Raw genomic sequence first — 25042 nt, 5'->3', positions numbered from 1 at the left:
GTGGAATCTTTTGTTCCAAACAAATTTCAAAAATTATTTCATTGCTAAAATTATTTTTCTAAAAACGGATAATGTGATTTCAGTTCGTATATGCATTTAAGCGTCTGTTGTAAATCGATAAGATGTGATAATTATTAATAATACGTTTTCAGCCTAAAAATTATATAAATAAATAAGTTCGAATAATGGTCTATCGGGTGCATGTAAACTCTGACACAAGTACCAAATATCTTTTTATACTGTATACTCCGCCAGAAAAAAGAAAACAGTTATAATTGGTTACATGTAAATTCCGCCACTGAAAAAAAATCAGGTAAAATTGAGTTCCTGCAAACTCTGCCAGTAAAGAAAATCAAGTAGTAGTATAAAATTAATATAATACATTATTAAAAAAAAATTATTATATAATATAATATCATATCGTACACATTAAATATTTAAATCATAGTAAAAAAATCGTAATAAAAAAATCGTTATATCTAATAATATAAAATCATATTTTTCATAATAATAATTAAAAATTGTCCACATTAAATATTTTAATCACAGTAAAAAAAAAAATCAAAATAAATAATCGCTATACATAATATTCCAAAAATATATAGTTATGTCATATATGTAAACTAAAACGATGTGATACAATTTATAAATATTTTAAGTCTTGTATTACTCCATTAGTGTTGCACCTATCTATAGCATCTTGTAACACTGTCTTTTTTTTTTATTTCGAATTTTTTAGCTTATTTACTTAAGATATGCCATTTAGTTTTATATAAGTATTGGTTTGAAATCCAGTAAGAACTTTACTAAAAATATGAACATTCGGTTGACTTTTATAAAATTAATTTCTTAGATGATTATGAAAGGATTCACAGACAAAACACAATAAATAAAAACTGACGGAGTTTACAAAGCCTGGTCTATCATCAAACTGTATTAATAATTTGAAGGATATTTTATGTTAATTCTAATTTACTTTTTTTTGAATTTTACATTAAATTATAATTGAAATTAATTATTTTATATCATTAGCTAATTAAGTTGTTAAAAATCTTAACAAATTAAGTTTGATATTAAAATAATTAAGAATCTTTGTCTACTTTTCACTCAACGATTTAGTTGTATCTATTTCTAATAAAATAGAATATTGGAAAATATTTATCAACTTAAACTTAAGTTTATATCCCTACAATAACATACTCGTATTGTCACTTAAATTAAATTTATTAAAGTAAACCTAACAATAATTTCTGTTTGTGGTTTAATTAAATAAATATTTATTTTATATATTATATATAGTTGGCAATATTTTATTAAAGTAAATTTGGCAGTTGATTTTTTTCAAACCCATTAACTATTGGTTAGAATAAAATCAATTCTTTAGAGTTATGTTAATATATTTATTGCTGTAATGGTTTATCTCGCGTCATCGTTTTTCATAAAAAAAAAATGGTATTAAGTTCTATTACAGAGTATACCTTGTTTTGGTTATTGAATAGAAAAATAATTATTTATATGAAAGTAAACTATATTTTTAAATATTTTACGAACTGATGAATACGACAATAAAGCGGTATCCGTATTATTATCCTACGTTAATGCTTGGAGTTTTCTATGAAGTATAACAATACGTTTTCTTTCAATATTTGCTTTAGTATATTGACAGTTCTTTCGTCGAACTTGAGTGTATATACTATGTAAACCATTATACTTAGACTCTATATACCAGTTAACTAAAACATCCAAAATTACCAAAAATCTGTTTTATTTTCTTGTTAAAAGCTAAACTATTAATATAACATTTGCTTATATAATTATTATAACAATGTTATGATGTTCTGCCCAGAAAATTACTTGTTCAATACACATCAATAGAGGGAATTACAAGTTTAACGATAATATACAAATAGTTGTATAAATATTTTATGTTTAGCTATAAAATATGTGCTATACAACAATGTTAGATCTATGTATATAAACTTACGATCATTAAAGTCTATTACGGAAGTGCTAAAGTCAATATCATTACTTAATAGTGTATATATTTTGTATATTTTCTTATGTTTAGTAATTTCTTATAACTTGTATTTTCTGCAATCACATGTAACGACTATATTTCAAAAGTATTAAAACCAATGATTATAACTTTTAATATATATATATATACTATAATTGTTAACACATCTCGAACTGGATCTAACACATTATTTTTTATATCATGTTTCTTAAAAATCAAGGAGAAATTTAGAACTTCGCTTATATTATTTATTTTTTCCAAATTGACAACTTTTAACATTTTCTTTGGTAAAAATTATTTGTAATGTATATTTATTTTTTTTAAAAAAAAAAAGCTGTTGAGTATTACATATTTAACGAATATTCACACATACAATGCTTAGAAAATGTTGAACTATAAATAAAACAGGTATGCGTATCATAATGTAAAAACGTGTCCTTAGTGCTTGCCTAAATGGATATAAAAATTGTTGAAGTAAGAAGTATTCAATCTACCTTTTTAATTTTTTGATGACTTAAATTAAAAAAAGTGATTGAGATTTCATTACACAAAAAAAAAACTCAAGAAAACTTTCTATTGACATGCCACTTGTCATACACTATATTTTTCCTAATAATCGATCCATGTTTATTTTGGTTGGAAAATGTTTGAATTAATTGAATTAACAGCGGTTCGCACAAATTGCGTCCTAAAATTCCTTTTCCGCATGAATTGCATCCCAAAGTAATAACATTTTTTTCCCCCTTTTCATACAAATATAGAACTGTCAATAACAAATTATTACTAACGGTAGGTTAAACATATTGTTTTATGTCGTTTTTATACAATTAGAAGTATGCCAATTAAATTATATTAAAAAAGTATAAGACTGGTGAAAACTTGAGCGATATCTTTTTAATAAAATCGAGACGATTTAATTAACCATTTTCACATACCTCATGTAGTCGTTTAGACAAAGTCGGACACGATTCGTGTATTTACTTATCAATTTTTTTTATTTTGGGGCGTAATTCTTATGTAGCCATTAACATATATCTACTGATTGGGAATTGTAATTATTAGGTAATCTATATATTAAACTCTATTTTTTCGAATTGTCTTATAAATAAAAATCTAATGAATATAAAAATAAAACTCATTACATTTAAATTAAATTTATATGATGTAATGTTTTTTTTAATAAAAGCAAATTAAAAAAAAAAAAAAAATCCGTTTAATCTACTCAGGTTTTTTATGTTAGTTTAAGTTAATTTGGAAAATAATAACTTGAAATTGCTCAACTATCAATGTTATCTCGGCGAACGGGTCCTTATTGAAACAAGTTCATACTCGTAACGTCACTGCGACTTTCCTGATAGGGTTTATACCGATTTTTAGTAATCTGCATACAGCTTAGGCCGCTAAGCCATAATAAATAAAAAAAAATCTATTCCCAAATTCAAACCGTACAGGTAGATATATATTGTACGAACATCATTTTCATTTATGGATACATGGTTTGAAAAAGATAAGCCTTAAACTTTTTCAATTAAATTAATAATTTAACCAGCCAATACTACTCTATTTGACTCTGGTGAAACAATCGACCAAAAACATAAATTAATTTATATATTACTGTAGATTAAAATGTAATATTCGCGATTTGTATTCATTCATAATACTTTAATGATTTCCGAGTACGAATCATATAAACTTAATAATGTGCAATTTCTTTCTGTACGGAATGGAAATTCAATTAAGTTCATAAAATAGTGGTTTTCAAGGCGAAAACCGGTGTTAGGTTCAAGTGTTTGTCGCTGTTTTGTATCTCCATGGCTTTTGACGTTACCCGAAAAAACTTCAGAAAGATCATTTGCCGAGCGTCTCTCCCGTATACCTGTGTGCGGACGTATTTCCGGTCATGCGTGGTTGTTATGTCGGCAATCACGTATAGGTCGGAAAAGACCGTACAGAATTAGTAACACTCTAAAGCTGGTTACACACTATGCGTTTTAGACGCAACTGTACTCGTTTTAAAAACGCGGCATTCAAAACGCTCGCGTCAGGTTAGTCACACACTATGCGTTTTAGACGCTTGCGTACGCGTTTTAACAACTTGTTTTTGAAACAAATATTATCGGGAGCGTACACGTGGGAAATGGTGTAACCTAACCTCGTCCAAAATACTGTCGTTTGATATTTAAACGTACTCATATACACATCTTACTACGTCTCTGTTACTTTTTTTATTTAATTTGTTTGAAAATGACATTAAACGGATTATACATAAATACATTAGATGATGTGAAAGCAGCTTGCTTAGTGTATGTATTGTATAAAAGATTGGAACAACGTAAGGAGAGAAAAAAATAGTAACAAAACAAAGTTATAGCGCAGCAAGTCGGCGTTTGGCAACCAAATAAAATAAACTAAACCGGAACGCTGCAAAACGCGACGTCGCAAACGCCCAGTGTGAATACAACATGGAAAATACATTGATAAATTTAAGATGTTGCAGCGTCCAAAACGCTCGAAATTAAACGTACGCGTTTCGAAGAGTTCAGACGCTCGGTTTTTACCCTGTGTGAACATGACTGACCGTATGTTGATGCGTGTTTGATTTTTGGCGTTCGAACGCCGCTTCTAAAACGCTCGAAAACGCGTAGCGTGTAATCAGCTTTATAACTTTATAACTTTATTGCCGCCGCCGCAGTATTCGCATCATATGGCGCAATAATATGACCATCCCCTGGCGTTCGTTCAGACACGAAGCATTGTTAACGTTACCACGTCGAAAGTCGGTGGGACGGCGGGTGCGCAGTGACGTCACCGGGCTAGTGAGTTTGTGGTTCCACCGCGAGAGCGAGTGCGCGGACGTGTTTGTCTACGATTTATTCATATTGTATATGTATGTATATATATATATATATATATATATATACGGCGACGTGCACACGAGGGTTCGGACGAGGATCCGAAGAAAACAAAAAATCCCCGTCCTTTGTTATCACGGCTGCATAACGTTGGTTTGGGAAACTTGTGGATCGATCGGTTGTTAACGGCACACGGATAGAGGGAGTTTACCAGAACGTTGCCAACTGCGCTTTCTGTTATTCCGCCACGTCCACTGAAACCAACCCCGACGGCAGCGCCTCGACGATTTTCCCGGTTCCCTTGCCCCGCCATGTACACTTGACCCACTAATTCGGCCGCCGCCGTCCATTTCCATAAGTTCCATCTAATTTGCACGTCGACAGTATATACCTATGTTCATTTTTTTTTTTCCAATCAGTTATGTTACTTCGGTTTGTGGTTAGAACAGATGGGGTTGTGAATCGATAAATGGATCGTGCCCTTCTTCTCCAATATTGATTTTTCTGAACTTATCTAAGGTCTAAGCTTATTGGTCGTACGTAATTCGTATATCTCACTGTAATGTTTATATATTTTCATAGAAGTTTTGTGAACGAAACTCGGTGTATGTAGAAATACTGAAAATTTACTTTTTTGAAAAAGGATTTTATATTTTGGTCTTATATCGCTTCTATCTGGCGAAAATAAATTCAAAATATCCCCTAAAGTAGCAGTTCAACAAAAATCGTTTTTATTAAATATCAAAATACTATCTATACACGCCGGCAGTACCAGCGAATATAATAATTTATCGTATAAAACCTTCTATCATGTATTAAATTGTTTTACGGCTTTTTCCTTTGGTCTCGCCACACGCCCGCTACAAAATCAATGATTGCCACTTAAACAATAGCTAGAAATTAAAACAATGGGCATGAAAAGAACCGGAGACGAAAATCCGTAGGAACAATATAATATGAAATTAATTTTTTATCTCTCGTAAACGCTCAAGTGGCGTTCGTCGAATTTTTACGTGTATAACGACTATGTATTTATGCGTTTATGACTAGTCTTGAAAAAAAAAAAACCGGGTACGATGTCTTTCGATATAAGTTGAATCGAAAAAAGTTCTTATCATCAGTCAATGAGATTAATAATATAATAATAAGAAATGTGCTTGGAACGTTCTAATACAAACGAATTTGTGAATGCATATCCAATTTTAATTCATTCCGTGCTATCTTATACATTTTTAGCTATAATAATATTTGATTCATATTAAACGTTTTCTGCTCAATCGTCGAATAGTTATTTCTCGCCCAAAGAAAATAATAGTTATTAAATCAATTTAAAACTAGAAGCCAACAAAATACCAGCAACTTGTGTTCATTATATGTACGCGCGCTTGATCGTTACACAATTTAAATGTATAGGGTATCAATTATAACCTCGACTAATGATTGGCCCTGAAAATCGAACCCAGATGCTAATGAAATAATTGCATTATTTAATTATTACTTTCGGACTGCTCCGCATTATTATCTAATAGGTGATTGAAAAGTGACAACCAACGTATATTAGTATTGAACGCATACCGTGATGAAATTTCTCTAACAACTCGAATGAAGATTTATTGTATCTAGAGAATTTCAAAACCTAATCTACTTGTTCGACCTAACCTTTGTGATACGTTATTGCATGGTTTTTGTAAAGCTCACTGAAATTGCTACTTTCGGAATTTATTTATTTTCCTCTTTTAGAAGGCTAAACTAAAAATTCCATAACCTATTTCGTACACAGCATTACATAATATTTAATGTATAATACTGTTTGAACGGCAATGGCTTTGACACGAAAAGTTCTTTGTGCCGTACATAAGAAATCAATTAAATTTGTTCGATCCTTAAACTCGAGTAGTATATGATATATCTTAAACAATATGTATTCACGCACGAGGTACCCATCTTGATCATTATTTGTACGATTTAAAAAGAGCAATTTCAACGTGAGAAATTTTCAATTAAAATTATTTCTACCTATGATTTAAACAACACATTTATCTTTATTCAATTGGCATTTTATTTACATTTTGTACATTCCGTTCAAATTATTTGTGCAATAATTATTATTGATGTAATTAGAATAAATACTATTTCAGATAGCCGTTTTTGCTATGCAAAATTAATAACTTAGATAACATTCAACATTAAATCGTGTTAGACTTCGATAAATTAATTAAACATTATGATATAAAGATTTTGATTAAATGTTACACATAAGTTTGTTAAACATCATTATGTAATTATTGTTACCAATAATTATAATTGAAGTTTATAACATGTACTGAGATATAAAACGTAATACCGTCGACTATAGTTGGCAATATACCACTAAAATGAATAAACAATCGATGTGGTATGAACATGGAAGTTCTAATTAATCTTATTAAATGTAATAAACTACAATGTATTAACAACGTTATGTCACACCTATAATATGGCGCATATTAACACTCGACTTCATTTATCTAGCAGCTAAAATTTTAATTCGATATATTATATAATTTATACACCGTGTAGTCAGTAGGCGCAATGATTTGCTTCCGAGTGTTTATTATCTCTTAATAATCCTCCTTATTTTTACTTATTCCACGAATCCGTAATTATTCATAGGATTAAGTAGAATAATTACTTTTTATTTTATACCTACTATTTATTGTTTTAGATGTCCGTCTAGTCGAGTTAAGTTCGGCTTTAAGTTGCAGCATAGTAATACTTAATTTATTCAATAATTATTCATTGTGAACTTAATATAAAATATAAAGAACGATATAGTACTTTAATGGTTCAATATCAATGATTGAAAATGACTCGTTTATTATGAATTTTATGTGATAACGCCGACCTTTTCCTTCAATTATAGATAACATCTTTACTCTCAATTACTTGGATTCATATCCACTAATTATTTGTTAGCGGGAAATAAGATAATTATTATATACATATTATATATCTACACAATTTTCGTCAAAATTGTCATGTACGAGAAAAGCAGACGAGATAAACAGATTTTATGTACAATTAAAAAATAATATATGTAATAAGCCTGGTCATAATATATTTTCAAATGGTTTAAATTATGGAGAACGTTAAGTGTTTTCACCAGTTTTTAAAAATGTCTTGAAAACTATTGCTAGAGAATTTAAAAATATCCATTTTAATAGACCACATACAGTGTACTTGTGTTTCAGATCAATTGATAGCACCACGCTATTTAACGTATTAGAGACACCAAAAGTATATTAAACACAAGAAAAAACATCGTATTATATTTATGTACAATCGAAATATTATTCCACTCTATACTCAGAATTTAAAATATGCTCCGCAGCCTGAATGTTTGATTAAAATATAAAGCTCTATGGCTATTAAATTAGACATATGAATATACTACGGTACACTATTAAATTTTTCCGGTGTTATAAATTTCGGTTCTTGTAACGAAAATTCAAATAATGTGATTTCTCATGTCCTTCGTTTCGCTCGTTCAGCATCATTACTTAAAATCGAAAATTTCATCCGATTGACTGCAAGACATTGCATAATTGTATTTGACTATAAAATAAAACAAATCAGTTATTTGCAACTAAAAAAAAAAAAAAAAATTGTTAGATAAAAACGTTATTTTATTACAAAATAATTAATAATAATTCTCTCTTTTATTTTGTATGAGCGAAATAAACTACTGTTTTAATAATGTCTTACATGGTTAAAATTTCTGTTAAAAATACTAAAGGAATTTGATACTCTTATTACATAATAAACTATCTGCATTAAATATACCAGTCTTAAAAAATGATTCGTTGTTTACGTTCTAGTCATAATTGCATGTATTACTATTAAAAATAATTTATATTAAGCCATCATCTTTCTTTAATTTTGAAAACTCGAATGCTTTTAAAGTTGCTGGTGTCTAAAGCCATTATTTTTTTATTTTTATTTATTTCCTTGTACCAATAAGACAGTAGCAACACAACTAAAATTATGATTGAATTTTACTTTGACTGGGCACTCACTAGCATTTTAAAAACTAAAACATTTTAATTTTCCCCATATCATTCTGAATTATAATGTTTGTGTTTCAACATTACAAACTTAAAAATATGAAAATGCACATAATTTAACGATGGAAATTTGATCTAGCATTATAATACCAATGTTTGCAAATGTATTTAAAACTATATGTCCGATATATTTACTTTGCTAAAGATTCAGTCTTTTAGTGTATTCATATTCTTGATTACCAAAATTAAAAATTCTATTAGCCTTATACTTATTACTTTAATCTTTGAACTAGAAAAATGGGTAGTGTAGAAACTCAGTATGATTTTTTTCAGTGTGGAAACAAAATATATGTATGAGTTAAATGAAACGCAGTGATCTTGTGCATACTCATGTACAGACAAAACACTGTAACTCGCGTCTAAAAAGCGGAAAAATAATTAAAAATATCAAGATACGTTGATATTAAAGTACTTGTGGAGTGATGCGAGATATAATCCGGAGTTCTATAATTGTGACTCGACCGTAAATAGTACTAAATATAAATATATTAACAATTTCACCAGAAAACACTTTAATAGAACGCGAATAATACTGTAATCTCCTGGATAAAAGTATTTCCATTATAATTATGTTTTTGTTATATTTTCCAGATCGTTCGCGATGCGCAAAAATTGGCCATAAAAATGAACCATCGAGGCGCATGCTCATGCGACAACGATTCTGGCGACGGCGCGGGTGTATTGACAGCAATACCACACTCGTTTTACGCCCACGAACTAAGGTTTGCCATTATTATATTATACGCAATGCTATGTATAAGTAAAATATAGATTTTTCCCCCTTAACGATTTCAATACACCGACTTAAATATAGAGCTCAGGAGGCTGTGACCATAAAAATGGTTCAAGTAACTTACTTACTGACAATATATAATAATGTAATTCACCAGTGATTAAAGTGTAAAAACGTTCAATGTTAAAATTAATTGAAAAATATTTTTATAATTAACAGGTAATTGATTGATTGCGATTACTAGTAGACAATAATTAAAAAGTTATTTATGTATAACACTCATATTACAAGTACTAATCTAATATACTATATAGACTATATGTACTAATCTAATCTTTTTAATTATTTTCAAAGTGCTTCCCTGATGGTTAAAATTATGTGACAAATTATGTGGAAAGCCAACATTGATCAAAATAATTTTATGTATAATATCGTATGAGAACTTACGTTCGTTAAGTAATTGAAAATGTTAAGAAAAAATAGCTTAGTGTTGATAATTATTAATCAATGAGATAATTGTTGATTATATGATCACTAATTTAAATTATTATTATTTCTTATTATGATGTACAATTTTAAAGTACACCATAGTAAAGGATTGATTGAAATTCGTAGCTGAAATAAATCTAGACTGCATGATTATTATAAAGATCAATTAGTTTGCTGTACGTTACTCTAAAGTTTTCAATGTATCAGAAAATATAGGAAAAATTAAACTTTAATATTCAAGAAATGAATATAATTGTTTAACGGTTAACCCAAAAAAAGGAGTATTTAATGTTTTAAGTATCATTACATTTTTATCCTACACTGACAACGTGACTAAGAACCGAACCCATAACAACGGCTTACGCCATATTTGAAGACCTCGCAAGTGGATAGCCTTAAAAAATAATTAGAAGTACAAAAGAGCACAATAAGAAAGAATTAAAAAAATGATAAAAGTTTCTTATAGCTAAGAGAGTTACAAGTCAGTAACAACGTATTATTGTGTTTAAAAAAAAAAAAAAAAATACTGAATTCTTAATATTAATTACTTCTTTTAGTATTTAACAGTGTAAGTCTACTTGATATTAATTTATTTTTTATTTTTCTGCTCCACAAAAGTTAATATAAAGATATTAAATAACCGTTAAAATTATAGTTTCATAATAATAAAATCGTACGTAAAAAAATGTAATAAAGTTGAATAAACATGAACTTAATTACGTAAATACTGTTTTGTAATAATAATAACTACATAATTATTTCATTATAATTATTAAATAATACTAATGTATAATAATTTTATTTAATATCCACATTGATTCTATTATGAACATACAAAATTATTAATATAATTGTTATATTTCAATCCATTCCAAAATATGATATTTTTACTGGATGTCATTCACTATTAGTTCATTGAAGTTTCATTGTATCATTTTTGTAAAGTTTGTGACAGATCGATTGGGATAATAGATGGATCATCAATTAAATTAAACGATAATGAGTGAGTTAGTTAGTTGAAAATTAAATTTTAAGTGTCCAATAGAACTCCCACTGTGACAGATCAAATTACTTTTAGCAACAAAATTAATTGCTTCAATGTTTTTTTATAACATTTATCAGAAAACCATAGATTAACAAAAACGTAATTCGTATTCAATTTGAGGTATAAAATATAATGATTATTTATTTAAAGCTTCTATAGTTTCAACTTGGATAATTATGCTACAATAAAAAATTAAATTATGATTAGTAAACGCCACACGTTACTTCCACTTATGTCGGAGTAGTATGAAAATTTTGTACATTCAAATAGTCAATGATAACATTGAAATTGATCGTTGTGTTCGAAATTATAATAATCTGATTCTTAAAATATTATCTGAAATATAATAAATTTTAAAAATATTTTTCAGTGTAGTGTAATATAATGTTAATAATTTCAGCCTTATGATATTATGGTCATGGTTTATCACGTAATTACTGTGTATAAAAATTACTTATTAATTATTAATATTACTCTGTAATCATAAGTTTACAAATAATATTTCTATATCGATTATTTCACACCCGCAGCTCTTAAAATGTCTTGTGAATAAAAAGTATTCACCCTTTCTTTTAACTAGATACCCAATCACAAATATTTATAAAATATTTTCAAGCAACCTAAAATATTCAATAACATCTTAATAATACTAACCCGTGATCGAAAATAACTTGTCCATAAATTGTACGCAACAAATCAATTTTTTTTTTATCATTAAACACTTAATTAACCATGTAAAATATTTATTTTCTAATACTATTATCTATTATTATACAAAAATTAAATTACCAACAATTTAATATATTTTATTTACCTTCAAGGACAATTTCTTCTTAATCATCACGATATTTTATCTTTTTTTTTTCAATGTCGAAATATATCTAAATTTTTATTATTTCAATCCTTGTGCATTTTCATTATTCATAATTAAAGCTTATCGTTGGAAACTTTCCAATAGATACATTTTGAATAGAACTATCAAAATTGCCATAGTAAATAGTTTAATTTTCTAACATCACAGCTGTGCACTAAAATAAATTCGTTAATCAAATAATATATGATGAACACTTGGCAATTTATCGAAATTTACTTTTTTAGTTATCGGATTTGCCAATGTGCAAATCGTACATTGTTTGTCCACGTATAATTTAAATACTAAACGTCTCTTCTTTATGTACATACTCTGTAGTCTTACTCTTACTAAATATCTACTCAAATTTGTCGTTTTGGAATTATTATTAGTATATTTTTACAGAAGATTATTTTTATAAGAGTATGTAAATTATCAATTGATATATATACATCGGTCAGTAGAGTTGAGACGGAGAGTACAAAAGACTCATAACAGCCCACCTTCCCCAAACTCAGAAGAAGTGCTTTTTAATATGAGATTTGATTGCCGTATAGAACAATAATATCACGGACATAACACAAAAATAAAATATTTCATCATCATAATTATAATTATACAATCACATTACTAGACAAGCAATCATATAAGTATTTAAAAATAAACAAGTGCGCATAAGTGCAAGTTCTGTTATTTTCGATTTCATATTTACGTACCTATCGTGTAACGATTTAAAATCCCAAGCCCTGATATTACTTAGCTATAAATCTAAACGTTACCCCATAAAAAAAAAAATCGTATCCATGCACACCAATGACATCGCCTTCGATTGAGACGCTTGGCGAGCCGGTGTATTTCCACTAATCAATCTTACTAGGGAATACACCGAGAAAAGTCTTCACAAGATCTGTAATAAGTCGATTTTTATTTACTGTTACAGGGAACAGGAAAATGTAGAACTGCCGCCGGAGGGCAAGTACGCAACTGGCATGTTTTACTTGGACAAGGCGCATCACGCCGAGAGCGAAGAGATGTTTGCGGCCATTGGTTTAGAGTACAAAATCAAAGTGAGTTATTGACGACGTACATTATAATGCGTGTGCATACGGCCAATCAAATACTTTTTAGCACCATAAGCGCAATACGCGTGGCCACAAACCGTCCGTCCATCTGCCCGCAGCGCGTAAGTAGTGAAAAAAAAAAGGTTTTCGCCTGCGATATAAAAATCGGCAGCGATTATAATATTGTATTGGAAAACTGTTAAAATCAAAACTAAAAGTCAAAATTTATACGATAATGAAACGTTATAAAAACGAAATAAACATGTTTATAACGATCAACAAGTGAGCCCCATCCTCTTAGTGTGAGCATATGTGAGCTAGGTTATGATATTGTTTATTGCAGAACGGCCCTGGTCAATAATATACAAATACCGACGGAAACAAAATAGCCGAATCGATCGATAGACAACCACTGCACGTATCCGTCGTACGGTAAATTTATCATCTGTGTCTATTTTTTTTTATTTTTTTAATTTTTTTTTTTTTTAATTTACATCACTATACTTATATAAATTATATGTATATGTACGTATTCATAAATATAATAATATATAGTACCTATATACAATGTATATTGTATATTTTATATATATATATATATATATATATATATATATATTATTATTTATATTTATACATTATTAATTTTATACCAAAACAAATTTTAATCATTTTCATTTAAAATTTAGGTTAACATTATTTAATGGTTTGGTCGTTTATGGTTCAACAAATAATTTAAACATTTTTTATGCAACACGTTCATTGTTTTTGTAAAAAAAAAAATGTTTTCATTGAAATCACACATTATTGGCACAAATTGTATAATATTTTTAATATTTTCAAACCCAAGTAAATGTTACCATTTTTATACGACTCTTGTTTTTTATCTATAAAATACGGTTTTATATTTGATTGATTGAATTGCAAAATATGTTTCCAAGTTTTATCTTTAGTTTAAACGTAGTGAAACTAAAACAAATATGTTATTTATTTAAATTAGCTAGAACTTATAAATAAACAAATATCGATAGAAATCGAGCTTATATTAAAATTTCAATTATTCTTTTAAATTTTGAATTAAATCAATTAAATCAATAAAAAATTGGAATATTGGAAAAGTTATATTATACAATTTTTCCTTTAAATTCTATTTTTTTAAATATCTTTTTCATAAGCGATAAGATCTACGTATTTTTTAAACGTAAAAATGTAACACAATTACCAATATTAGAGTATATAATTATATGTATATAATATATTATATTGTATATTATAATATATTATGTATGTATATAAATATATTATATAGTAACAAATGCATAGAATTACCAATAGAATATTTATTTTTAATTTAACAAAATAGAACATTTATAAGAAAAATACTGTATTTTAGAAGTTAAGCTATTACGCGAAAATAGTATTTAAAAACAAAAACAAAATTATCATCTGCACTGTTTAAATATATTTATTACGTATTGTACCGTGTATTAACTTACAGGTGCTGTACTTACGAGATTTGCATGTTAATCCTATATCACACACATACACACCAGTGGCGTGGCGTACCGATAGGGTGGCATGACGGGCAATAATCCTCGGGCCCATGACTCTTGAGGGTCAATCAAGTAATCTTGAGAATCCTAAAAACAGTTCTCTATTATTGCATTTAAAAAAAACCATGATCTAACAAAATAAAATTACTTAATTTATTATAATTTTAATTAATAAAATTAATTTACTGTTTAAAAAAATGGTTGATACACCCTTATAGATTATTTTATGTGCAGCGTTTGTTTGTCGGTATGCGGCGTCTGCGATATTAGTATATATAAATATTACAACCATTTTAGAAGAGAAACAACATGGAAACGCACTCTACATTTTGAGCACTAAAACCTCTAGTCTAGGAAATCGTGTAGGCGACTGTCGATTACTCGATTCGTCATCGATTCGTGTATAAAATTGTTTAAGTGGTCTGGCATTACTTTCAATCGAACAAGAAACCGTTCGAGAGATTAAATTCGAAGATTTAATCGATAAGTTTGCTGAAGCAAAAGCAAGAAACAATATTCGTAAAACTGATGGAACATTTCTTTAAATATAAATTAAATATTTTAAAATTTGTTATTGCCTCATTTATATTATTCGAACTAAAAAAAAAATTGGATACATATAATGCATAATGCGTAATAATAAAAAAATGACCATATTCATAATTGTATGTTAAATATGTTTTTAAATGTTTATTATCTATTATCAGGGGTGGATCTTTGTAAGGCCCGCTGGATTATTTGCCACGGACAATCTAAGTTCTGTTCACGCCACTGACACACTAGCATACACTCACTAACACACACACACACACACACACACACATACACTATTTTTATACACCTTACACGGCCTATTCTGTCCTCTCGATGTGGAATTATCCTTACTTAGTGCGACCATTACGCGTATACATCGTATATAACGGATACGATTATTTGGTACCCGCGGGTGGCCACCACCACCGGGAGCCGTGTGAAGTCACGAAGTAATCTAATTGGGGCGCGGGGCCGTAACGTTTCCAGGTGTTGTGCTGGAGAACGGTGCCGGTGCGCAACGACCAAATCGGTGAGGTGGCCAGGAGCAGCGAGCCGTTCATTCGTCAGGTGTTCGTAGTGGACGCGGCCGATGCGTACGTCGAGGACGACTTCAAACGCCGCGTGTTCGCGCTTCGCAAGCGTTCCACGCACACCATACCCAAGCCAGGCAGGAGATTTTACATTTGCTCGTTGTCGCATACCATCGTCGTTTACAAGGGCCAGTTCACGTCCGACCAGCTGTGGGCGTATTTCACCGATCTACAAGTAATCTTATTTCTATCGATAGCTGAGTGATCGCACGACTCTTGAAGTGCTGTACGCGAAAAAAGTTCAATTTTTCGAAAAATCTCCCGAAAAGATTGATCCTTTACGAACGTTGTCGTAGAGCACTGCTGTCTGCTATCAGCGCCGCGTACACACTCGTATAGTACACTAATCCGTATTGTATTTGCAGAGTCCAAATTACGAGACGTACTTAGCGCTCGTTCACACCAGATTCTCCACGAACACTTTCCCGAGCTGGGAGAGAGCTCATCCATTGAGGTGCGCATAGTTCTACCGACCCGCTGTACCAACCCCATCCCCGCTCCCCATTGCCATGCCGTTTCGACAGCCGATAATAACGTTTGTTGTTGTGTACAGGGTGTTGGCGCACAACGGCGAGATCAACACGGTACGCGGTAACGTGAACTTCATGACGGCCCGCGAAGGCGTGATGGAGAGCAAGCACTTCGACGACATCAAGAAGTTGTACCCAGTGGTCGAGCCAAATCTTTCCGACTCCGGATCGGCCGATTGCGTTTTGGAGTTCCTGATCAACGCCGGAGAGTGCTCGCTGCCCGAAGCCGTGATGACCATGGTCCCGGAAGCCTGGCAAAACGATCAGACCATGCCGTCCGAGAAAAGAGATTTCTACAACTGGGCCGCATGCGCAATGGAACCGTGGGACGGTCCCGCTCTTCTGACGTTCACCGACGGGCGATACGTGGGCGCTTTGCTGGACAGGTACTGCGCAATCGCAATGGCTTGCCGTTAACGAAACAAAATTGATTATTGTGCTTACGTAAATCGCGAAACGATAATTGTTCGTAGGAATGGCCTGAGACCATCTCGTTTCTACGTCTTAAAAGACAACATCATGGTCATGGCGTCTGAAGTCGGTGTGTACGAGACGGATCCGGCCAATGTGGCTTTGAAGGTGAGAGCAAAACCGCAGTGTAATTTCACTTCGTGCGCACACGCGTCATGTGTTCAAGCGCAAATATATTGTAATAATTTTGCAGAGCCGTTTGAAACCAGGGCGCATGTTGCTTGTTGACACCAAAGAGAAGCGCATCATACAAGACGTTCAGCTCAAACTGGACATCGCGAGAAGTAGACCCCATTCCGATTGGCTCAGAGAACAGGTAATAAAACAATTAAGTTCTAAAACTGTAAACATATAACATAGTTATTATTCACCAAAATTTAATGACGAAAAATTTTGTTTGTTTATCCGCGGCCGCAAATTGTTTCCTGTACTGACTTTATAGAGGGTGAGTTATATGTGTTGATAATTGGTTTGAAAATATGCTTTTCTTCGATCTGCACATACCCTTATCTTACCCGTGTATATTTCCCCTATAACGCCTAGCTATTACATTTTATAAGATTTTATTTACATGTAGGTATGATATTGTAAATAATTACAACTATAAGAGGTTTTTGTTTTCTTCGTTTTATCTGTACTTAAAACTTACATAGTAATTGTATGTAAACATGCCTTGCTGTTTAGTTTTTTAAGGTTTTATTTACATTTATGCTATTATTAATTTTGATGGTTTTATAAATTTATTTTATTAATTTAATGAGCTAATAAGTATTTTAGATACATGTATATATACTCTAGAATTAACAACTTTATTTAGTATATTGTGTGTACATATATGTATGTATGTTTAAATGTTGTATATATCTGTTTGTATTTTTATTTTTCATTATTTCCTTGAAATAAAATATTTTTATTTACTCTGTAGAGGATTACAATAGAAGATTTACGAGAAGAAGCTGTTGCTAAAGGATTTGGTTTGGTGAGAGCCAAATCAATTGAATTTATAAGTGGTGAACGTAAAAAGACGCTTAGAGAAAACATTCCAGAACAAGAGATGACTCGCATATGGGGAGGAGATAGACGCCTTTTGTTATTTAGTTACTCAATTGAAACCATCAATATGTTAATCATTCCAATGATTAGAACAAAGTATATATTATGAGAGTGAACTTAAATAATTATTTCGTGTTTAACATATATTTATATTATTTTAGAAAAGAAGCATTGGGATCTATGGGAAATGATGCCCCACTTGCTTGCCTTTCCTTGTTTCAGCCATTGATATACTCTTACTTTAAACAACTATTTGCCCAAGTAACAAATCCACCTATTGATCCTTTCCGTGAAAAAATCGTCATGTCATTGATGTGCCCTATTGGTCCGGAAGCAAACATTCTGATACCAAGCGCCAAACAGTGTCATAGATTATTCTTACCAAATCCAATACTGTCTCTCTATGATCTGGAAGTCTTGCGCAATAATCAACACCGTGGCTGGAAGGTAAAAATTTGTAAATTATTAATTTTCCTGTATAATATAATATAATAAATCATAATACTAAATTGTTATATATTTTACAGACCAAAGTTATTGATGTTACATTTAGTAAGGATGAAGGTCCATCAGGATTTTCAAAAGCACTCGATCGCATATGCGAAGATGCCAGTGATGCTGCTAAAAACAATTATCAACTCATTATATTGTCTGATAGATCGGCCGGAGCTGAAAGGTAAAATATTTATTTTAGTGATTTCAATAATCATAAAAAAATCAACCTATTTTTAATTATTCTTAATTTTTTTCAGAATACCGGTCAGTATTTTGTTGGCCTTAGGAGCAACGCATCATCATTTGATTGAACTCAGGTTAAGGATGAAAGTTGGGTTAATAGTTGAAACCGGTGAAGCTAGAGAAGTTCATCAAATGTGTGTCTTATTGGGTTATGGTGCTGATGGGATATGTCCTTACCTTGTATTTGAAATGGCCAAAACTTTACGTGCTGAAGGAGTTTTGGATCCATCATATACCGATAAAATATTATTTGAAGTTAGTTACTAAAATTAATCTTTATTAGACTCAAATTTATTTTTACAATGTCTTAATTACACTTTTAGAACTATTGTGAAGCAATGGAACGTGGAATATCCAAAGTTATGGCAAAAATGGGTATATCCACATTGCAATCTTATAAAGGAGCTCAGATATTTGAAGCTGTTGGTTTGGCTGATGAAGTAATCAACAAGTGTTTTAAAGGCACACAGTCACGTATTGGTGGTATAACTTTTGAGCGCTTGGCCAATGAAGCATATGAACGTCACTTCTTATCTTATTCTTATCGTAACACGGATATGTTGGTTTTGATGAACCCTGGTTATTTCCACTGGCGTTCAGGTGGTGAAAAACATATTAATGATCCAATCAGCATTGCCAATTTACAAGTAAGAATATAAAAAAATAAAACTGTTATTTATATCTGTACTTGCTCACAATAATTTTATACAATAGGAAGCAGCAGTTAACAAAAGTACCAACTCATATGATAAATTTTGTGAATCTACTATGGAAAGTGTACGGGCTTGTACCCTTAGAGGTCAGTTGGAATTAGTTCCTACTACTAAATCGATTGATATTTCTGAAGTTGAACCAGCAGCAAATATTGTAAAGAGATTTGCTACAGGTAATATATTAATAATTAGCTTATTAAGAAAATAATAATAATTAAATTTTTTTATATTTAATATGCGTTTAATTAATGCAATCAGGTGCAATGAGTTTTGGTTCAATCTCTATTGAAGCTCACTCAACTTTGGCAATTGCAATGAACAGAATCGGAGGAAAATCAAATACAGGAGAAGGAGGTATTAATATCTTAGATTTATCAATAAATTGTATTCTAATCAAAATATATTTTTACAGGTGAAAATGCTGACCGCTATTTAAATCAAGAGACAGAGACCAACAAGCGATCAGCTATCAAACAAGTTGCATCTGGTAGATTTGGAGTTACCAGTTCTTATCTGGCTCATGCTGATGACCTACAAATTAAAATGGCCCAGGGTGCTAAACCTGGTGAAGGAGGAGAGTTGCCTGGCTATAAAGTGACTAAAGACATTGCTAGCACTAGACACTCAGTACCTGGTGTTGGATTAATATCTCCACCACCTCATCACGATATCTATTCAATTGAAGATTTAGCAGAACTTATTTATGATTTGAAGTGTGCCAATCCTAATGCAAGGATATCTGTGAAACTTGTTTCCGAAGTTGGTGTAGGAGTTGTAGCTTCAGGTGTAGCTAAAGGAAAAGCTGAACACATTGTAATTTCTGGTCACGATGGCGGTACTGGAGCTAGTTCATGGACTGGTATCAAAAACGCAGGACTTCCATGGGAACTTGGTGTGGCAGAAACTCATCAAGTCCTTGTATTGAATAACTTAAGATCCAGAGTAGTGGTACAAGCTGATGGTCAAATAAGAACAGGTTTCGATGTCATTGTAGCTGCTTTATTGGGTGCTGATGAAATAGGCTTGAGTACTGCACCGTTGATTGTACTTGGATGTACCATGATGAGAAAATGTCATTTGAATACTTGTCCAGTTGGAATTGCTACACAAGATCCTGTACTGAGAAAGAAATTTGCTGGTAAACCTGAACATGTAGTGAACTACTTATTTATGTTAGCTGAAGATGTTCGTAAACATATGGCTAAACTTGGTGTTGCCAAATATCAAGATCTTATTGGTCGTACAGATCTTCTTAAAATGACAGACAACAATAATAATCCTAAATCAAAATTTTTAAATCTTGCTCCTGTTCTACGAAATGCTCTTCATATGAGACCTGGTGTTAACATAGTTGGTGGATCAGAATCACAAGTATTAATTGCACTTAAGAAGTATATAATTTATTTTTTCTAATGCTAATAATATTGTTATTATAATTTATAATTAGGATTTCCAATTAGAAAAACGTATGGACAATATTGTTATCGCTGCAGCTCAACCAGTAATTGATGGTACACAAAAAAGTGTAGATATAGAACTTACTATTAACAATGAATGCCGTGCTTTTACATCAACTTTAAACTATCATATTTCTATGTGAGTATTTTTATACTCATCAAATCAATTTTTGTTTTCTAATCAATTATAATTCATTAGGAAATATGGTGATGAGGGTCTACCAGAAAACAGTATAAACATAAAATTAAAAGGTTCTGCTGGACAAAGTTTTTGTGCTTTTTTAACCAAAGGAGTACATGTTACTTTAGAAGGAGATGCTAATGACTATGTTGGAAAAGTATGCTCATTGACACAGGTTATTTTAGAGTTCAGAAATACTTATAATAATATATCATTTCAGGGACTTTCTGGAGGTGAAATAGTAATTTACCCACCAAAGTCATCTACATTCCAATCTGAGCTCAATGTGATAGCTGGAAATGTTTGTTTGTATGGAGCTACTAGTGGAAAAGCATTCTTCAGGGGTATTGCAGCTGAACGTTTTTCGGTCAGAAATTCTGGTGTTATAACAGTTGTTGAAGGAGTTGGTGACCATGGTTGTGAATATATGACTGGAGGGTGCGCACTTATTTTGGGTCTTACTGGTCGTAATTTTGCTGCTGGTATGTCCGGTGGTATCGCTTATGTTCTTGATGTGGATAAATCTTTCAAGAGGTAAAATTTATTAAATTTTCTTCAAATTCTCTTTTGCATAATATCTTCATCATCTATTTTATAGTAAATGCAATACAGAAATGGTTGAACTTCTTCCTCTGGACCGCCAAGAAGATCTTAACTATGTTCAGTCTCTTTTAGAAGAATTCGTTCTTAAAACTGAATCAGTCATTGCATCTAAACTGTTGGAATCTTGGCCACATTCTGCTTCAAAATTTATTAAAGTATTCCCTTACGAATATCAAAGAGCCTTGAAACAATTGGCTGAAGAAACTAAAGTAGCACAAGTACACACAAGTCCAGTAGAAACAATTAATGAACCAAGTGTCCGTGACATTGAAGAAGTAGTTAATGACCAAACATTTGAAAAAAAAAGGCTTGAAAAAATTCTAGACAAGACTCGTGGTTTTGTGAAATATTCAAGAGAAACAATGATGTACAGACCTGCTGAGAAGAGACTTAATGATTGGGACGAAATTTACAATTTCCAACATGTCAGGAAGGGACTTAGAGTTCAAGCTGCTAGATGTATGGAATGTGGTGTACCATTCTGTCAATCCTCACATGGATGTCCTTTGGGAAACATTATACCAAAATGGAATGATTTAGTTTTCAACAATAATTGGCAAGAGGCATTGAATCAACTTTTACAGACCAATAATTTCCCTGGTAAATCTAGTGATAATATATTAAATTGTATATGTATGAATAATTAAATTATTTTATAATAGAATTTACTGGACGTGTCTGTCCTGCTCCCTGTGAAGGAGCATGTGTTTTGGGTATTAGTGAACCTTCAGTAACTATTAAGAACATAGAATGTGCAATTATTGATCATGCTTTTGAACAAGGCTGGATTAAACCTGAACCACCAAAAAATCGAACTGGAAAAACAGTAGCTATTGTTGGATCTGGTCCATCAGGACTAGCAACTGCTCATCAATTAAATAAGGTATCCCAATAATTATTATAAATACTACAGTATATTATAACTATATTACTAATAATAATTAATTAGTAAACTATTTAATATATTTAGATAATCCATCGATTAAGTAATTTTTAGTAATAAAAATATTTGATTATTCAATAATCAAAACAATTATTTATAACTAACTGGAAAAATAGAAGTATTATTCTGATAAAATAAAACATCTCATATTTATTTTCATAACATTTTATAAATTTCTTGTTTGTATGATAATAAATATCAATATGTATAAAGCTTTATTACATTTTATTTGCTTTTTTTTATAATTAAAAATGTCAGCTTGATGGTCATCATAAAAATTTAAGTGATTACAAATAATCCAATATTTAAAATAAAACCAGATATTAATCAATATTACGTAATCAATACATTTTTTATCACTTTTTTTTATAAACTAGAATTTACAATCTGTATAATAATAATAATAAAATAAGCAAATCCGAGAATTATTTATAATTAGTCTTGCTGCATGAAAGAAAGGAACATCCTTTCACTCTTTTACTATTTTCACACTATTATTTTGTTACGACAATAATTTACAGTTTTACTGCTAATTAATAATAGCTGATATTTAATTTATTATTTATAACACAATTTAAATGTTACCCTTTAGGCTGGACATTTGGTAAAAGTTTTTGAGAGGAATGATCGTATTGGTGGTCTGCTACAATATGGAATCCCTACTATGAAACTATCTAAAGAAGTTGTACAAAGACGAGTTAAACTTCTAGAAGATGAAGGAGTGGTTTTCCATACTAATGTCAGCGTTGGAAAGGATTATTTAGCTAAAGTAATTCTTACAAAAATAATAATTTAAAATTATTATAACTAAAATTAATTTATAATTTATCTTAGGAACTCTTGGATCAATTTGATGCAGTTGTTCTATGCACAGGTGCTACATGGCCAAGAGATCTCCCCATACCTGGTCGTCATCTGGAAGGCATATACTTTGCCATGAATTTCTTGGAATCTTCTCAAAAGAAACAACTTGGTGGACCTACAGACTTACCCCTATTAGCAAGAGATAAAGACATAATAATTATTGGTGGTGGTGATACTGGTTGTGATTGTATTGCTACTTCATTAAGACAGGTTGGTATTCTTTTTTTTTTTACATAATAACCAATAAAATTTGAAAACTATTTCTTGAATTTACAATAATTTTAGCGAGCAAGATCTATTACATCATTTGAAATTCTCCCTGAACCGCCAAAAACTAGGGGACGAGATAATCCTTGGCCACAATTTCCTAGAGTATTCAAGGTAGATTATGGTCATGAGGAAGTTAAAATTAAATATGGAAAAGATCCTAGACAATTTTGTATTTTAAGCAAGGTATTTTAAAAAACATTTTTAATCTTAATATTATTTATTATATTATTTAACAAAAATAATTTTTAGGAATTCATTGATGATGGAAATGGTCATGTTAGTGGTATCAAAACAGTTACTGTAAGTTGGACTAAGGATGAGGCTGGAAGATGGAAAATGGAAGAAGTACCAGACTCTGAACAAGTATGCCTTTTTTTGAAGGACAATAGTATATGAGTTTATATTTATTATTTTATAACGTGACAATGTAATGTTTAGATTTTCAAATGTGACATGGTCCTTTTGGCGATGGGATTCCTTGGTCCTGAGCGTACAATTGTCAATGAACTGTCATTGGCTCTTGATCCAAGATCCAATTTTCAAACACCGTCTGGCCGTTATGCTACATCCATTCCTAAAGTGTTTGCTGCAGGAGGTTAGTAACTTAAAAAAAACTTTTTGCACATGATTATTTTCGTATAATCTAAAACCATTTATTTACACTATAATCAATGCTATAACTACATCCTATTTTATATTTAGATTGCCATCGTGGTCAGTCATTAGTCGTTTGGGCAATATCTGAAGGACGCCAAGCAGCTAGAGAAGTTGACGCATTCCTTATGGAGCAGTCCGTATTACCTGGACCGGGTGGTGTGATATCTATTCAAACATTGAGTGCATAAACTGGCACATGTAATTATTGGTCAAATGAAGTAAAAATTACGTTGGCTCTTAAATATAGCATCGTAACATTACAGTAACATGTTAGCACTTTTTTTTCAACCAAATAGGTCGTAAAACTATTATTGTTATTATATATTTTTTTTTTTTACTAATAATTTAAGTGTGATAATATTATTTTTAACTCCTATGAAAACATTAAATTCCTAAAATCGATTTTGATTTACTCATAAATAATTCACAAACCTAAGAGTTATCCTTATCCATAAATTTAGTATAATATTATCTGAAATTCCATTTTTCATGGCCATATTAGAATTATATCAGAATTACAAACATTTTATTCAGAATAAAGTGAAAAAGACTGAGTTTCTATTAAGAGTTTTATTTTTGAGTATGTTTATGTAAACAATCAGATTTTTCATTTAAGTCTGTAACTCTGCCTGTTCATTAAAACAGAATAATTTCTATGTAGATTAATAATTTTCAAATAATGGCACTTTATCAAACTTTAAAATAATAATACCCAAGTTTAATTTATTATAAAAT

General features: G+C 30.6%; 1 protein-coding gene across 2 annotated transcripts in view; it reads left to right on the top strand.

The window, feature by feature from the left end:
* Positions 1–24573, top strand: part of LOC112686168 (glutamate synthase [NADH], amyloplastic) — a 33134-nt gene extending 8561 nt beyond the window's left edge. The window contains exons 2-27 of one of the 2 annotated variants that reach the window (XM_025558362.1): positions 9564–9694; positions 13030–13156; positions 15724–16002; positions 16193–16281; positions 16381–16743; positions 16831–16936; positions 17022–17144; positions 17757–17977; positions 18043–18328; positions 18409–18557; positions 18634–18874; positions 18943–19266; positions 19334–19505; positions 19591–19686; positions 19745–20703; positions 20780–20928; positions 20989–21127; positions 21191–21504; positions 21569–22173; positions 22236–22456; positions 23109–23285; positions 23351–23590; positions 23666–23833; positions 23900–24013; positions 24089–24245; positions 24353–24573. In XM_025558362.1, the coding sequence (XP_025414147.1) occupies positions 9564–9694; positions 13030–13156; positions 15724–16002; positions 16193–16281; positions 16381–16743; positions 16831–16936; positions 17022–17144; positions 17757–17977; positions 18043–18328; positions 18409–18557; positions 18634–18874; positions 18943–19266; positions 19334–19505; positions 19591–19686; positions 19745–20703; positions 20780–20928; positions 20989–21127; positions 21191–21504; positions 21569–22173; positions 22236–22456; positions 23109–23285; positions 23351–23590; positions 23666–23833; positions 23900–24013; positions 24089–24245; positions 24353–24495 (6093 nt within the window). In that variant the 3' untranslated portion in view covers positions 24496–24573. Of the gene's footprint in view, positions 1–9563; positions 9695–13029; positions 13157–15723; positions 16003–16192; positions 16282–16380; positions 16744–16830; positions 16937–17021; positions 17145–17753; positions 17978–18042; positions 18329–18408; positions 18558–18633; positions 18875–18942; positions 19267–19333; positions 19506–19590; positions 19687–19744; positions 20704–20779; positions 20929–20988; positions 21128–21190; positions 21505–21568; positions 22174–22235; positions 22457–23108; positions 23286–23350; positions 23591–23665; positions 23834–23899; positions 24014–24088; positions 24246–24352 lie in introns of both variants that reach the window. The other variant, XM_025558361.1, reaches the window with a different exon arrangement.
* Positions 24574–25042: the final 469 nt, after the last annotated feature.

This window comes from Sipha flava, unplaced genomic scaffold (assembly GCF_003268045.1).
Source record: "Sipha flava isolate LNK unplaced genomic scaffold, YSA_version1 2_pilon_pilon, whole genome shotgun sequence".
Lineage (NCBI taxonomy): Eukaryota > Metazoa > Arthropoda > Insecta > Hemiptera > Aphididae > Sipha > Sipha flava.
The sequence above is the reverse complement of the archived record's forward strand: the minus strand, read 5'-3'. Positions and strand labels throughout refer to the sequence as shown.